At 35.9% G+C, this 16568-nt stretch overlaps 1 protein-coding gene across 1 annotated transcript; it reads left to right on the forward strand.

Moving 5' to 3' along the window:
- Positions 1–5644: 5644 nt before the first annotated feature.
- On the forward strand, positions 5645–11888 carry LOC117328309 (proteoglycan 4-like). Its single transcript, XM_033885831.1, has 4 exons — positions 5645–7781; positions 7893–9188; positions 9516–9641; positions 10948–11888. Exons 1-4 carry the CDS (start codon positions 5645–5647, stop codon positions 11886–11888), a joined length of 4500 nt encoding a protein of 1499 aa, XP_033741722.1.
- The last annotated feature ends 4680 nt before the right edge of the window (positions 11889–16568 follow it).

Consider the following 16568-nt stretch of genomic DNA (forward strand, 5'->3'; position numbering starts at 1 on the left):
TTGGAGATTCAAATAGATGATCATTAAAACGGTCGTAATTTAGATTACTTACGTTGTTTCTTAATTAGCATAGAATAATGTTTATATCACGACGGCCAGAATATTTAAATACATCAGTTGTAGTGGATATAATATGGTGTTTGTTATTTAAAAGTTTTTTTAAATTGATAAGTGGAGTGAATATTACTGATTTCAGGAGCGAGTCTATTCATTTCATTTAACACGGATGGGAAAAAACTTTCAAAATAAGTTACTGTACGACATAAAGGGGGGTCAAATAATCGAACTGTACGGAGTGGATATCTAACTAAGGTTTCATCATGAATATATGGTTCAATAATTTCTCTTAAGTAATCTTGGGTTTCATTATTTAATATTTTGAACATTAAGATAAGTTTGTGTTTTTGCCTTCTGCAACTCAATGAATCCCACCCTAATTCTGTATATAGTTTTTCATGTGAAATACCTTTGCGTAAACCAGTAATTAATCTAGCAGCATCTAATTGAATTGATTCTAAGAGATTTTTTTGTATTTGTGAACAGTTATCCCAAACAACATCGGCATATTCAATAATTGGCCTAATGTAGGATGTATATATGGTTGTTAGAGACTTCCTATCAATTTTAGTTTTTAATAATCTTAAAATATTTATTCTTTTTGAAGCTTTATCATATATATTAGAAATGTGTTGGTTCCACTTGGCATCATCACTTAGTGTTAGACCAAGGTGTGTAGGTAATTTATTTTCAGTAACTGGTTCATCATAAAAATTTACAGCAGGGTGATCTTTATTATTTTTTCTAGAAAATATAACTGATTCTGTCTTAGCAGGATTAAATTTAATATCCCATTTATCAGCCCATTGCTTGATATTAATTAGATCATTAGTGAGACTTTGAGCTATTTCAATGGGGTTATTATCACATATACCATACAGAGAGGTGTCATCTGCAAATAGTTTTATCTTATTAGAAACACAGTCAACAATATCATTAATATAGATTAAAAACATCAGTGGTCCGAGGACTGAGCCTTGAGGAAGCCCAGCTTGAACAGGGTCAAATGTCGATACAAAACCTTCAGTTTGAACTCTCTGTTTTCTGTGTAATAAAAAATCTTTAAACCAGTTTAAAAGATTACCTTTAATACCATATAACTCCAGCTTGTAAACCAGACCATCATGCCAAACCCTGTCAAATGCCTTACTAATATCGCAAAATATGTATCTACCTGGTAATTTCTTTGTTTTGATCAAGACATTTAACAATGGTATGGTAGATAGACAATAATTGATTTACAGTAGAGTCATTGGGTGTAAAGCCAGACTGATGTTTAGTGATAATTTTATAAGTGGTGAGGTAATTATATAAGTATTTAAAAATAATCTTTTCTAACATTTTACTAAAACATGATGTTACAGAGATTGGTCTATAGTTAGATACCTCATTGACTAATCCTTTACCTTTGAAGATAGCATTAATATTTGCCATTTTCCAGCTAAGTGGGATTACACCTGTTTCAAGAGTTTTGTTGAATAAAAGAGTAAGAGGTACATATATAGATGATAGTAGATTTTTTATGACTTTAGGAATCATATTGTCTGGTCCAGCAGGTTTGTTACTATTTAAGAGGAATAACTGATCTTTTACATCCTGCTGTGTTATAATAATGTTGTCAATGGAATGGGGGGAATTCTGGATAATTTCTGGAATTGGATCAGTATTTGCTGATGTTGTTGATATGGAAACAAAATATTTATTTAAACACTCAGCTTTGTCAAATGGATGTTGTATAAAAGTGTTGTTGTGTAATAGTGGGGGAATAGATGTAGATTTATTAATATTAAGGACATTTCTTGCAATTTTCCACCATTTATTGGGGGGAGTAGATTTATCAGAAAGTGACTTTTGTAAATTTTCAATATATGTGTTTTTTGTTTCTCTTATCTTAGTAATAATTTCATTTCTCTTAATTCTATAATTTTCCCAATGGTGCATGGAATTAGTAGTTTTTGCTTTCCTATGAACTCTATTTCTTTGTCTTATAAGTAATCTGATATCATTAGTCATCCATTTCTTATCATTTGGTCTAACTGTAACATATTTACTTGGTACACATTCACTGATTAAATCATTTACAGTATTACATAAAATATTATTAAATTCATTTGTATCATGTTGATTAAATTATCCCAATCCTTCTCTAAAATATATCTGTTCATCTTATCAAAATCAGCATCTTGATATATAAAGATTTTTTTGCGATAAGATTGTTTTTTGAAAACTGAATAGGAGATAGTGAATTGAACCAGTGAATGGTCACTACATATTGGAGGAAGTATGGATGCATTTTTAATCAGACTTGTATTATTAGTAAAAACAATATCAATTGAAGTTGATGAAGTTGGGGTGATACGAGTAGGGTCCTTAATGAGATTTGAAAGATTAAATTTAGTCATCATTCTAGCCAGATTTGAATGAGGTTGAAGATTAAGCATGTTGACATTGATATCACCAGTTATCACTATGTCAAGATTTGTATTAATGGCTTTTTCAATGATGGTGTCCAGAATGTCCCAATATCTAACTGGTGATTCCGGTCGATATAAACAAGCCAATAAAAAATTTCGAGATTCAATGTGGACCTCTACCCATAACATTTCAACTTCATCTTGTTCAAGATCATGTCTTCTTTTAGTAATAATATATATTATCTTTATGATATATTAAAACTCCACCACCGGGGCCAGTTTTCCTGTCTAGTCTGTGAATATTTTCAGAATAAGTTTGAATCATTAGTTCAGAATCAGGTATTTCAGGAGTGAGATGTGTTTCAGTTAGACAGATAATGTCACTATCATATAATTCAGCTTCAATAATATCTATTTTGTGTCTTAGTGATCTTATGTTTAGGTGGGAAATATCAAGGTTGTGTAAGGGACCTGGATTTAGTTCAACATCACAACTAATTATTATTAACATACCAATGATATATAGAACAAAAATTAAGTTGTTAACTATTGGAAGAGAGCGTTGAAATACAATAGGAAAATAGTACTGTAGTTGTATTAAAATCATGCATTGATGAAAATATTTTTTTACTAAAAGAAATAGCTTTAGTAACAGATAAAAAGTAAACGAGTGAATTGGTTTATAACACAAATGAAAACTTTATTTTCTACGTAAAAAAATACAAAAGTACATATGGTGATAAAAATATTTTAATGTGATAAACAATAATGAAAAGATGGGTAAATAAAAGTTCTACAAAGCTCGGGATCGGTAGAGTTATCTGCCCTTAGCACGGGCTCGGTGAAAGCTCGGTAAACACGGCGAGTTCATTGATCGTCGGCGCGGTTACAAAAATGTCAAAATTTGACATCAAGTCACATTAGATATATGTTGAAATTTATATTTTTAGAATCAGCTATATTTACTTGTTGTTTGTATCTAGTAATATTTCTCAATAATAGCATGTATCGGAAATAATTAGCAAAAAACATGAATAGTCACGCTTGATTGCGGGCTACACAAATTCTCCCCCTAAAAAATGAAAATCGTCGATTTAGGACGTTAAAATACATTTTAAGAAAATCCACTTACACGGATTGATTTAAAACCTGAAATCAAATCTTTGTAGAAAAAATCACTTTAATCCATTCAGTAATGAAGGAGAAAAACGGAAATATCCAAAGCTCGGGCTCGGGTCTTCGGCTCGGGCTCGGCTCGGGATACACAAATTCTCTACCACCGCCATACGCATAAAAGCAGGCACGCCTATTTGTAACATTGAGTGTGCACGTGGATTTACATTGGATATAACTATCATTTACTTTTGGAATACATTAAATAGAAAAATATTTAATAAGAAACCTCAGGAAACGCAGTGAGGTATACAATATGGGTGTCATTTCATATATATTTTGCTACAAGTATTATTCATATGTAGAAGAGGTATAGTATGTTCATGTGTATATACTTTGTCTCAACCAAAACTCTTTTTTTCTGAACAGCAACTCCTTTAACTATCCAAGCCAAAAATACTCGCCTCAGAATACGCTATCAACTACCCAGGGTAAGATATAGGCTACTTAAGCTTTGTAAAACACCCTGTGAATCACAAGGTTGGGGAATGTTACGAACGTAGAACTTTTTTCTAATTTCGGAAACAAAAAACGCAAATGAATGTTGTTAAAAGAGTATTAGATATTCAATTTAAGCCTTTCGCGCTACTTTATTGTGTTCTCGTTTCTGCTAATAACCTAGGTATCGTATAGCATTTAATTAAGCTATGTGATGACTACCGTTTCTTGATTTTGACACGAACAATATCACTTATAAGGATGATCTCGTGTAAATCTAATTTTGAAAAGAAGTGGTCTGTAATTGCAGCAATTTTGCACTGTATGAATGCTATTTTGCCTATAAGAGCCTTGAATGATATGCTTTTGTTTGAATGTAAATACCTTTTATTCTCCTCACTGTGTTATTCGACCTTTGGGCCACTGTGTAAACAAGTTGATTGTTGGATGAATGTATCGATATACAAATATACTACTAGTGGTATATGCGAGATAAGTTAAGAAAAAAATCATTAACTACATAAATGAAAAAAAAAATCATGCCACCACATTGTCATGAAGTTGTCTCTGAGATTTGGAAATACTTACATTTTTAAGATCTGAAGTTTAAATATTTGATATATTAGATATATAATTACGTCTTACTAACATATGTAAGCAAAGACACGCATTCCAACCAGGTCACATCCCCCCCCCCCCCCCCCCCCCCCCACACACACACACACACACACACACCCACACACACACACACACAACACACAGACGACTCATTTTATTGTATGCACATGTATCTTTGTTGTTAAATATGCTATTTAATCTTATCTCGTTTGTTTGTTTGTTTTTTAAAGCTCGTACCTTTTGTAACAATTAAAAAATAAATAATTCGGTTGAATTATATACCTTATCAAACAGCCACTAGTAGTCTCTATTTAACTGACATAGGAACAGACATTGGTACGGCGATGTTATTTCGGCAAAAAAATAACCACCCTATTTGATAAGAAAAGATTGCATGTTCCAGAACATTTTCAAAATTGCATGCTTATTGTTTATTATATGTCTTTTGTTGGCAAGAAAAATAAGTGTATACAGACATCAGTGTAGCATGATAAATAAACTCAAATTATAGGATGTATCAACTGACGAACCTTTGTTGGGTTTTTTTCAGGTCCATTACGATACAATTCAAATTTATTTGATTAACATCAAACCGGACCTTAAACTGGTTCACACGCCAACAATACACAACCAGCCGATACACAAACAGAAAGAAGTTGATCACATCTTATAATCAGTGAGAATTTAAAATTAGACGAGAATGCAAAGACAAAACCAATAGAGTGTAAGCTTTCAGACCTAGCTCATCAAAAAGGGGAAAACTGAATACGACATCAAAGAGGAGTGGAAGCATTCTATCGCAGCTGTATCGATACAGCAAAGAAGTTATTCCAAAGAAGCTGACCGACCCAGAAAAACAGAAATACCCTAACCAAAGAGATAACATTGGGGAAAAGCAGTCAGACGTGATCCGTAAACAGGAAGTACAATCTGGACTAATTATGATGAGGGAAAATAACCAACACCACAACACCAGCAATACACCAAATGGCACAGTTTATACCAACAATACACCTTCTGACCTAGCTGATACCAACAATACACCTTCTCACACTGGAGACCCAAGCAATGCACTTTTCGACCAAGCTGATACCAGCAATTCACCATCTGACCAAGCTGATATCGAAAATCCACCTTTTGACCGAGCTGATGCCAGTAATGCACCTTCTGACCGAGATGATGCCGCCAAGGTACCTTCTGACAAGGCTGATACCAGCAATGCACCTTCTGACCTAGCTGATACCAGCATTTCACCTTCTGACCAAGCTGTTACCAACATTGTACCTTCTGACCCAGCTTACACCAACAGCATACCTTCTGACCAAGCTGATACCAGTAATGCACTTTCTGACCCAGTTGATACAAGCAATTCAACTTCTGACCAAGCTGATATCGAAAATCCACCTTCTGACCAAGCTGATATCGAAAATTCACCTTCTGACCAAGTTGATGCCAGCAATGCACCTTCTGACCAAGCTGATGCCAGCAATGCACCTTCTGACAAAGCTTACACCAACAGCATACATTCTGACCAAGCTGATATCAAAAATCCACCTTCTGACCAAGCTGATACCAGCAATGCACCTTCTGACCAAGCTGATACCAGCAATACATTTTCTTACCCAGCTGATACCAACAATACACCTTCTGATCCAGCTGATGCCAACAATACACCTTCTGGCCCAGGTGATACCAGCAATGCACCTTCTGACCCAGTTAATGCCAGTAATGCACCTTCTGGCCCAGTTGATGCCAGCAATACATCTTCTGACGACGCTGATGCCAGTAATGCACCTTCTGACCAAGCTGATCCCTACAACGCACCTTTTGGCCTAACTTACAACAACAATACTTACAATGACCCAGCAGGTGATACACACAATACATCCTCTGACACTGTTGATACCAACAACGCTCCTTGCCACCCAGCTGTTTCCAGCAATGCACCTTCTGACCCAGCTGATCTCAGCAATACACCATCTGACCCAGCTGATCCCAGCAATGCACCTTCTGACCTAGCTGATACCAGCATTTCACCTTCTGACCCAGCTGATCTCAACAATACACCATCTGACCCAGCTGATCCCAGCAATGCACCTTCTGACCTAGCTGAAACCAGCATTTCACCTTCTGACCAAGCTGTTACCAACATTGTACCTTCTGACCCAGCTTACACCAACAGCATACCTTCTGACCAAGCTGATACTAGTAATGCACTTTCTGACCCAGTTGATACAAGCAATTCAACTTCTGACCTAGCTGATATCGAAAATCCACCTTCTGACCAAGCTGATATCGAAAATTCACCTTCTGACCAAGTTGATGCCAGCAATGCACCTTCTGACCAAGCTGATGCCAGCAATGCACCTTCTGACCAAGCTTACACCAACAGCATACCTTCTGACCAAGCTGATATCAAACATCCACCTTCTGACCAAGCTGATACCAGCAATGCACCTTCTGACCAAGCTGATACCAGCAATACATTTTCTTACCCAGCTGATGCCAGCAATACACCTTCTGATCCAGCTGATGCCAACAATACACCTTCTGGCCCAGGTGATACCAGCGATGCACCTTCTGATCCAGTTAATGCCAGTAATGCACCTTCTGACCAAGTTGATGCCAGCAATACATCTTCTGACGACGCTGATGCCAGTAATGCACCTTCTGACCAAGCTGATCCCTACAACGCACCTTTTGACCTAACTTACAACAACAATACTTACAATGACCCTGCAGGTGATACACACAATACATCCTCTGACACTGTTGATACCAACAACGCTCCTTGCCACCCAGCTGTTTCCAGCAATGCACCTTCTGACCCAGCTGATCTCAACAATACACCATCTGACCAAGCTGATCCCAGCAATGCACCTTCTGACCTAGCTGATACCAGCATTTCACCTTCTGACCCAGCTGATCTCAACAATACACCATCTGACCTAGCTGATCCCAGCAATGCACCTTCTGACCTAGCTGATACCAGCATTTCACCTTCTGACCAAGCTGTTACCAACATTGTACCTTCTGACCCAGCTTACACCAACAGCATACCTTCTGACCAAGCTGATACTAGTAATGCACTTTCTGACCCAGTTGATACAAGCAATTCAACTTCTGACCTAGCTGATATCGAAAATCCACCTTCTGACTAAGCTGATATCGAAAATTCACCTTCTGACCAAGTTGATGCCAGCAATGCACCTTCTGACCAAGCTGATGCCAGCAATGCACCTTCTGACCAAGCTTACACCAACAGCATACCTTCTGACCAAGCTGATATCAAACATCCACCTTCTGACCAAGCTGATATCAAACATCCACCTTCTGACCAAGCTGATACCAGCAATGCACCTTCTGACCAAGCTGATACCAGCAATACATTTTCTTACCCAGCTGATGCCAGCAATACACCTTCTGATCCAGCTGATGCCAACAATACACCTTCTGATCCAGCTGATGCCAACAATACACCTTCTGGCCCAGGTGATACCAGCGATGCACCTTCTGATCCAGTTAATGCCAGTAATGCACCTTCTGACCAAGTTGATGCCAGCAATACATCTTCTGTCGACGCTGATGCCAGTAATGCACCTTCTGACCAAGCTGATCCCTACAACGCACCTTTTGACCTAACTTACAACAATAATACTTACAATGACCCAGCAGGTGATACACACAATACATCCTCTGACACTGTTGGTACCAACAACGCTCCTTGCCACCCAGCTGTTTCCAGCAATGCACCTTCTGACCCAGCTGATCTCAACAATACACCATCTGACCCAGCTGATCCCAGCAATGCACCTTCTGACCTAGCTGATACCAGCATTTCACCTTCTGACCCAGCTGATCTCAACAATACACCATCTGACCCAGCTGATCCCAGCAATGCACCTTCTGACTTAGCTGATACCAGCATTTCACCTTCTGACCAAGCTGTTACCAACATTGTACCTTCTGACCCAGCTTACACCAACAGCATACCTTCTGACCAAGCTGATACCAGTAATGCACTTTCTGACCCAGTTGATACAAGCAATTCAACTTCTGACCAAGCTGATATCGAAAATCCACCTTCTGACCAAGCTGATATCGAAAATTCACCTTCTGACCCAGCTGATCCCAACAATACACCTTCTGACCCAGCATATACCACCAATACACCTTCTAGCCAAGCTGATACCAACAATACACCTTCTGGCAACGCTGATCCCAAAAATACACCTTCTGACCCAGCTTACACCAACAGTACACCCTCTGGCCACGCTGATACCAACAATACACATTCTGACAAAACACATGAACAAGGGGAGGACAACCGGTCTGATGACACCGATACACATTGGAAGAGTCACCAATCTGACTCGATCGACGATGAGGCTAGTGACCCTGACACACTAGGTGGGAATCGCAAGGACAATATACCTGACGAAGATAAACATCATGCCTTGGCCATTCGCAAAAATGAAAGTGGACAACGTAAGTTTGTTTTCATTATAGTTATCTTTTGGATTAATGCTAGTTTAAAATATCTTTAAATGACACTTACTTTATCTCGGAATCTTAGATAGTGTGTAATATTTTCTATTTAAATGACTCCTAGATTTTGGAATTTTTATTGTATCAAATCTGTTGAAATACCCCATACGGTTACATTACTATAAAGTTGAACACATCATTTTGTACCAAATCTTTTTCACTTCTATAAATAAATATAATGTTGATATGATTGAGTTTAATTCAATCTGGTCTACTTTCTTAGATTAAATAATGTTTATTTGTGTACCTAAATATTGTACTTTGTAGTTGCACCGCCAGCTATGATTAATCTACATCAGCTGATCCAGCAGACATCATCTGATGTCCAAATGGATATAACTATTAATAAGACTACTGTGGTCGGAAACGATACCACCATAATTCAAAATAATGGTAAGCTAATAACTAAGTATTTTATTTGATTCTTATTCTATTCCATGGGAAGTGTATGCATTGTTTTCTGGAGAACATAGATACGTTTTTGATACAATCAGAAACTACTATCTGTTTAATGGGGTGTTTGTTAAACGTACTTTTTTTTTGCTTCAATGCGATATTATTGTGGTAGAAACAGGTCACACGACGCGTGAGTTTTGGATATGGAATCTATTTCACAGTCGTAAGTTATTTTAAAAGTTGCAAAAGCCACTCGTGTCTATTGTAACTTTAAAAAAATAACTTACGAGTGTGAAATAAATTCCATATCCAACAACCACTCGTTGTGTAACCTCTATTTCTACCACAATACGCTATGTTATTCCACTCTCAATCCATTGTAATAATTTGCCGACTGTTGGATATACATATGTTAAATTCCACTAGTGGATTATGACCTTCCGGCGGTCTTTTGATTGATCAAGAATCGAGCTGCAATTGTTATTGACGTCATCAATAATCAAATGACGTCACATCCCGTCCGTCATCCTGTACATCTTATTTGCATGATAATATTTAAGTAATATTTTCACATGTGGTTAGGCCTTATTATTTTGCATATCATTGTATTCCTATAACTGTTTTCTGCCATGTAGACTTCCATAACATTATCGGTTCTATATACATACAGTGATAACCATACATATTACAGATGGAACTTTATATCAAATAGAGAACCGCAAATAGGACGCGACTGATCATCAAGGTCATACAAAACCAAGAATCGAGAATGTCACGCTAGCATGTATTACACTGTAGTACATGGTGTAACTGGTAGAGGACTTATACTACTGTTACCACACAATTTAAGCCGAATGTGTCAGACCTCCTGTCTTACCATTATCACAGTTGATATTTATTTGCTAGAATGTAGTTTGCCGTTTTAAAATCTATCTAATGCTTTTCATGAAATATGAATGTTCATTTTTATAGCCCCTCTATCATATAAGATGTCTAGATGTATGGTGGGAGATTTACTGAAAACAGGGTTAATATGATATAACACATCATGTAATCACCATGAATATCAATGTTTGATGCACAAGGCATCACCAATTTAATCTCGACAATCTTCAGCGTACGTTTTTGTTTTGAATTGAATTCAGTGCAAGCAATATAAAAATTGTTATTAGGTCAGGTTTGGTGGATAAAATAAACCGAATTAGAATGAAGTATTCAGGTCAGCAAAAGATTGTATTGATGAGTTTGCCATTACGTTACATAGCCATATAAAATCAAAACCAAAACACGATAATTGTTTCAGGTGAAGAAATATCCGACATTCGAAATGCAATAGAAGAGTCAGATAATAAGAGAAGCGATGAACATACAGAACAGGCAGACCATATCACACAGACGATGCAAAATTCAGAGGACAGGATGACCAGTGTAATAAAAAACAAATCAGCACAAATCATATCCAATACAGACAAAAATACTGACAAATTGAGGACGGAACTAGGAGGGGAAATAAACAAATCCGTTAGGACGATTGCCGAAGATATTGACAAAAAAGGGGCAAAAATTGAAGCCAAAAACAAGCGAGAAACAAAAAAAATAGATGATAAATATGGGAATGAATTTAGAAATATCAAACGAGATATGGAGGAAAGCAAGAAGTATAATCAGGATAAAACCGCAGAAAAAGAGGAAGAAGTTAAAGATGTTTTGCATGAAGCTTCCGAAAAAAGTTCAAAGGAAGTTTCGAAATTAGAAAGGGAGATTAAAATTCTTCAAAGGGAAGTGTCAACTATACGTAAGACCCTGGATCAACCGTCAGTGAGTACAGAAGACTTGCCGCAAATGAAAAAAGATATGAATCATCTCCTGGATGACATACATGCTTCAAAAAAGGAAACGACAGAGAGTTTTGTTTGCCTTCAGAGATCTGTAGATTCCCTTACACACAATCACGTTAGCGCGTCAGGAGAAGCACAGGCATTTCAAAAAACTGTACTTGCCGAATTGGCTGAATTGAAAAAGAGCATCGACCTTTCAAACAAAACTTATCAAAGAACTTGTGATAAACTAGGTCAACTAGATCAACAAGTACGTCAACTAGAAACGAAAGTCGACAACATGGATGAGGAGGAAGGAGATATTGCGTTTAAATCAAACATCGTTGACAGGGAGGGGAACACAGTTGCCATATGGATGAGACCAGTAAGGTGGTGTAAAAAAAGAGCTCTAAGGATGCTTCCTTAAAACCATATAAGTGTCTTAAGTGAGGACATTGTTTTCTTATTTGCTTTTTTATCATGAAAATGTCTTTAGAACTATCATAATCGAAGACAATTTTAAACGTTACTGATTCTTTTTTCGTAGCACGTGACGCTCCATTTGATCGTCATTTGAATTAAACACATCTTGTTAAAAAAAAAAAATCCCGTTGAAGCAAAAGTCTTGTTCATAAATATATAATGCCATTAATGGAACTAAATTTACGAGGGCTGATTCATCAGTTTTGAGCGTCATATTGAAGGATTTGAATTTCTTGCCGGACATATTGTAGTATTTTTCAACATAACCCCCTTCAGTATCGATACACTTTTACAGAACTCCTTTTCTTGGCTGTTCAGAAAGTCATCTAATGCATGTTAGGGTTAAGGTTAGGGCATCTAAAATAGCTGTTTTCAGTTTCAGAAAGAGATGAAAGTCTTATGGATCGAGATCAGGTGAATATGGCGGAAGCTCAATTAATTTAAAGCCACAATCGTGAATGGCAGCCATGGTAACGACAGTGTCTTTCCCCTAACCGTTTTTGTCCATTTTGCAAAAAAACACTTGTCTTGTTTACTTTAGAATGCTACTTCGCCGATATTAACTACCCGAATGAAACCAGTTCTTGGGTACAAGGCCCTATATAGTCAAAAATAGGTCTTAAAAAAAACATTGTTGAGTACGTCCTTCAATACGAGGCTTACAACATATCAATCAACCCTCGTATTATACTAACTTGAACTTACAAACGGCACCTTTCATGTTTTGGTTAAGTATTAATCAAAGCATGAAAACTTCAGTAAGATATTAGGGTCGTTTTTCGCGTATTCTTACCAATGCCACGCACAGCGATAGTCTGAACTTAAATTACAGGTAAAATATCAAGAGGTCTATAAATTTACGCAAAAAGGTCACCAATGTACATTAGTGAACTTTGCGTTTTACACTTCTAATTCATGTATGTCTCCTGTCTGCAGTTATTTTCATTTAAACTTTGAACAAGTGTAAGTATGTTGTTTATTTGACTATTCTTTTTTATCCAAATGATTTTTTTTTCTTTCTTTCTCTTTCTTTCTGTTTTTTTTTTTTTTTTTTTTATCTTTTTACTAAAAAAATGTAAATTTAATATACTTTAATTGTTGTAAATATCTTTTAAATATGATTGAGAAACATGTAGCGAAAAAACATAACAAAATATAAAAAGAGACATTGATTCGAATTCCGAACCTACGGGTTGCTAAGCTGTAAATCAACTAAGCAGACTTGTAGGAAACGAAGCTTTTATTATAATTTAAATTCAATAAAGCTAGTGCTAACATTAAAATATTCCATCAAGTAGCTGTACTTTTGTTTATTTTCGATGCCGGCGCACCATAGAAAAATATTTTGAGAATAGACTTTTTTGTTGTCTTTTTGCTACATAGAAAGACACCATAAAAGTTGTGCAATATTTCAACCCCATCCTCCTTGAGATGATACATTGCCATGGTCTTATCCATTGCAATGAACAAATGGTATATAGCTTATTAAACATTGTAATTGTATATAGCTTATTAAACATTTAATCTTTGAAATGCCAGATCTTATATGTTGAAATGGTTATCATATCATATTGACAATGATGTCTCGTGAGACAATTTTGTATACAATACTTTTGAAATACACTATGTTCCATAATATAAGAGTGTCATATTAACATTGTATATACACTTCCTGCTTGATACATGTATGTTATCGTGTGACGACTTACTTATCTAATTAATTTTTCCAGCATGAATGTTCATCTCTTGATATATATGCATCAAATCAATGTTTGGGGGTCGTGTGGTACAGTGCTAAAACACTATAAGTGGACGAAGTTCAATCCCTCGATCGGATGTGAAAAGGTATGAGGTCTCCTGTCCAATCACAGGGGTCTTTCCCGGGTACTCTGGTTTCCTCCAACAGTAAGACCACTAGTACGCTTCCATCCGGACCAACAAGTGTAATTAATATTAATTGATATAACTTTTTTTGCAATTGTTTTGATGAATAAAGTTTACATTTAAAGATAATGTTTTTGAAATCATTTATTTTTTCAAGCTCTAACTCGTTCTTCAGTTCCGCTAACTTTTCTTCAACCTCAAGTGAAACTATTAATGACGGCTTCAGAATAACGGAATTATTTTCAACATTGTGTCGAAAATGAGAGAAAGACAAATTGCGATATCAATTCTTCTTCAATTATTTATCATTTTGTTTATACGTGTAGATATGGAGACTTCTATAATTCTTTCAAAGAATATAAAAGACTCATTTGTTATCTTGATAATGATGAATTCAATCTCATTTTCTAAAACCGCCATTAAAATACCGCGTACAAGTTGTGGCCTTCGTATATATAATGATGACACAAACAATGTGGTTAAACTGAATTCGGGTATCTATATTAGACTCTGGTGTGTTAAAATTATAAATAAACGTTTATAGCATGTCGTACGGGAGATAACTCAGGAAGTCAAACGTTTAAAACACAAGAGGTACAACCTTCGTCAAAGTGAGTCACAAACATTGATACACCGCGGGGGTTAAGACCCACAACACCTGTGTGAATAATAATATTTTGATTACGACCAATATAACAAGTGTGGGGTATAACGTTTAAGATAACGACACACATCACCTGTGTGAGGTATGATATTTTTGCATTGAGACCCACATCACATGATTGAGGTATAATATTTTAGACGACGAGCCACATCACCTGTGTAAGGTATATTATTCTAGATTCAGACACACATCACCTGTGTGAGTTATAATATTAAGTTTAAGGCTCACATCACCTGTGTGAGGTATAATATTAAGTTTAAGGCTCACATCACCTGTGTGAGGTATAATATTAAGTTTAAGACTCACATCACCTGTGTGAGGTATAATATTTTGGATTAAGACACACATCAACTGTGTGAGTTATAATATTTTGGATTTAGACACACATCACCTGTTTGAGTTATAATATTAAGTTTAAGACTCACATCACCTGTGTGAGGTATAATATTAAGTTTAAGACTCACATCACCTGTGTTAGTTTAAATATTTCGGATTCAGACCCACATTACCTGTACGAGTTTTAATATTTTAGATTAAACACACATCACCTGTGTGAGTAATTTCTTACGAAAGGAACATTGAAATGGGTTTCGAATTATTTCTGTTATGATAAAAACACATGCACTGTACCAAGTTATGAATTGTTGTAGCTAAAATGTTCGGAAGACTAAAGTGTGACTGAAGACAACGCCAAATATTACTGGTATGTTATTTCCAATTTTGTATTAGATGATAATTGGCCTTCATCCAATCACGTGTTATTGCATTTTACACTGAAATGTATTCTGAGACAATGATAAAACATTCCATTGCACTCACTTGCGTTTCTTCTATGACACCAGATAATTTCAGCCAGTCAGATTCGTAGGACTCGTGACTGTTAAGTTGCGCAAGATGGCAATAAGATGTTTGATAAAAGATGTGGTATTAATGATGCTGTGGGGAATATTATGGAATGAAATGCTATTGAAATGGTATGGGATCAATTCAGCATTAAGCTACCTGGGTGGGTTTGATCCTACAATGTAATGAAAAAATTGTGTTGTTGTTTCAATAGATACGATTAATGGAGCGACGATAACCAATATCAACCTCGGCTACCGCCCTCAGTCGAGTTAGTTATTGCCGTTCCATAAATCATTCTATCTATTGAAACAAAGTGCCATAATTGCATAATGCATATATGTAATAAAATTCTAGACTGATCTAATGAAGAATATTGTTCCTCGCCGACATGACTGTGCGTCCCGTGATGTTTGCTAGACTTCTATTACAATTTATAGGCTCTCGATAATCTGTATATACACCCCGGTAACTAACAAAGATTAAACTCGAAACGTTTCTCCATTGGTGGATACGAGTGGTTTTCAAAAATATACCTCCTAATTAAAATGCTTTTCGTACATGACAAAACTTGTATCAATATATTTTCTATTTCAGAATTTCTCACAGAACCTCACAATAGATTCTTAAATTTGACCGAATTTCCAACCTCGACAAAAAACATTTTTTTCAGTAGAAGGGGCGTATATCTTAAAGGTAGCCTAAGCGAATTACAATTTTCATATTAAAAATAACAAACTGCAAATTTAAGGTTGTCTTTATCCCTAACATAATTTCATGTAACACAGGTTACCAGAAATATGTGTAATGGCATGAATATAGCTGAAAATCTCTAACCGATCCAAATAGGACAAACTAGCATGCAAACAATGCTCCCATGTAAGGCTCTCCAATCATATGATGCAATCCGAAAACTCACGTTGTGTTGTAAAAACAAAGATGGCCGAACAAAAACCTGCTTAAGTAAGATTAGAGATAATATGAATCATGTTTTCGTAGAGTAACAAGCTGTACATAGAAAATACAGTCGTTTAAATTAGTCTTGAAATTGAATGTTTGTGCCTCGAGTACTGTCGCTATTATCTGGATTCTGGATTTAAAAATAAAAAAAAATACAAATAGTTCTGCATACTTTAGGCACCTGTGACCTAATGGATGTAAAGGTCACTGTTCAAATTATTTAAAAAAAAACAAAAAAAAAAAACATTTGTATTGATGATTTTCATGATTTAG

This window comes from Pecten maximus, chromosome 5 (genome assembly GCF_902652985.1).
Source record: "Pecten maximus chromosome 5, xPecMax1.1, whole genome shotgun sequence".
Taxonomy (NCBI): Eukaryota; Metazoa; Mollusca; class Bivalvia; order Pectinida; family Pectinidae; genus Pecten; species Pecten maximus.

Bases quoted from the DNA above. Each gene is read 5' to 3' on its own strand.
- LOC117328309 (XM_033885831.1), top strand. From the start codon at position 5,645: ATGAGGGAAAATAACCAACACCACAACACCAGCAATACACCAAATGGC. The intron at 7,782-7,892 runs GTAATGCACTTT...CTTCTGACCAAG, and splicing joins TTCTGACCAAGCTGATACTA to TTGATGCCAGCAATGCACCT. The intron at 9,642-10,947 runs GTAAGCTAATAA...TAATTGTTTCAG, and splicing joins CACCATAATTCAAAATAATG to GTGAAGAAATATCCGACATT.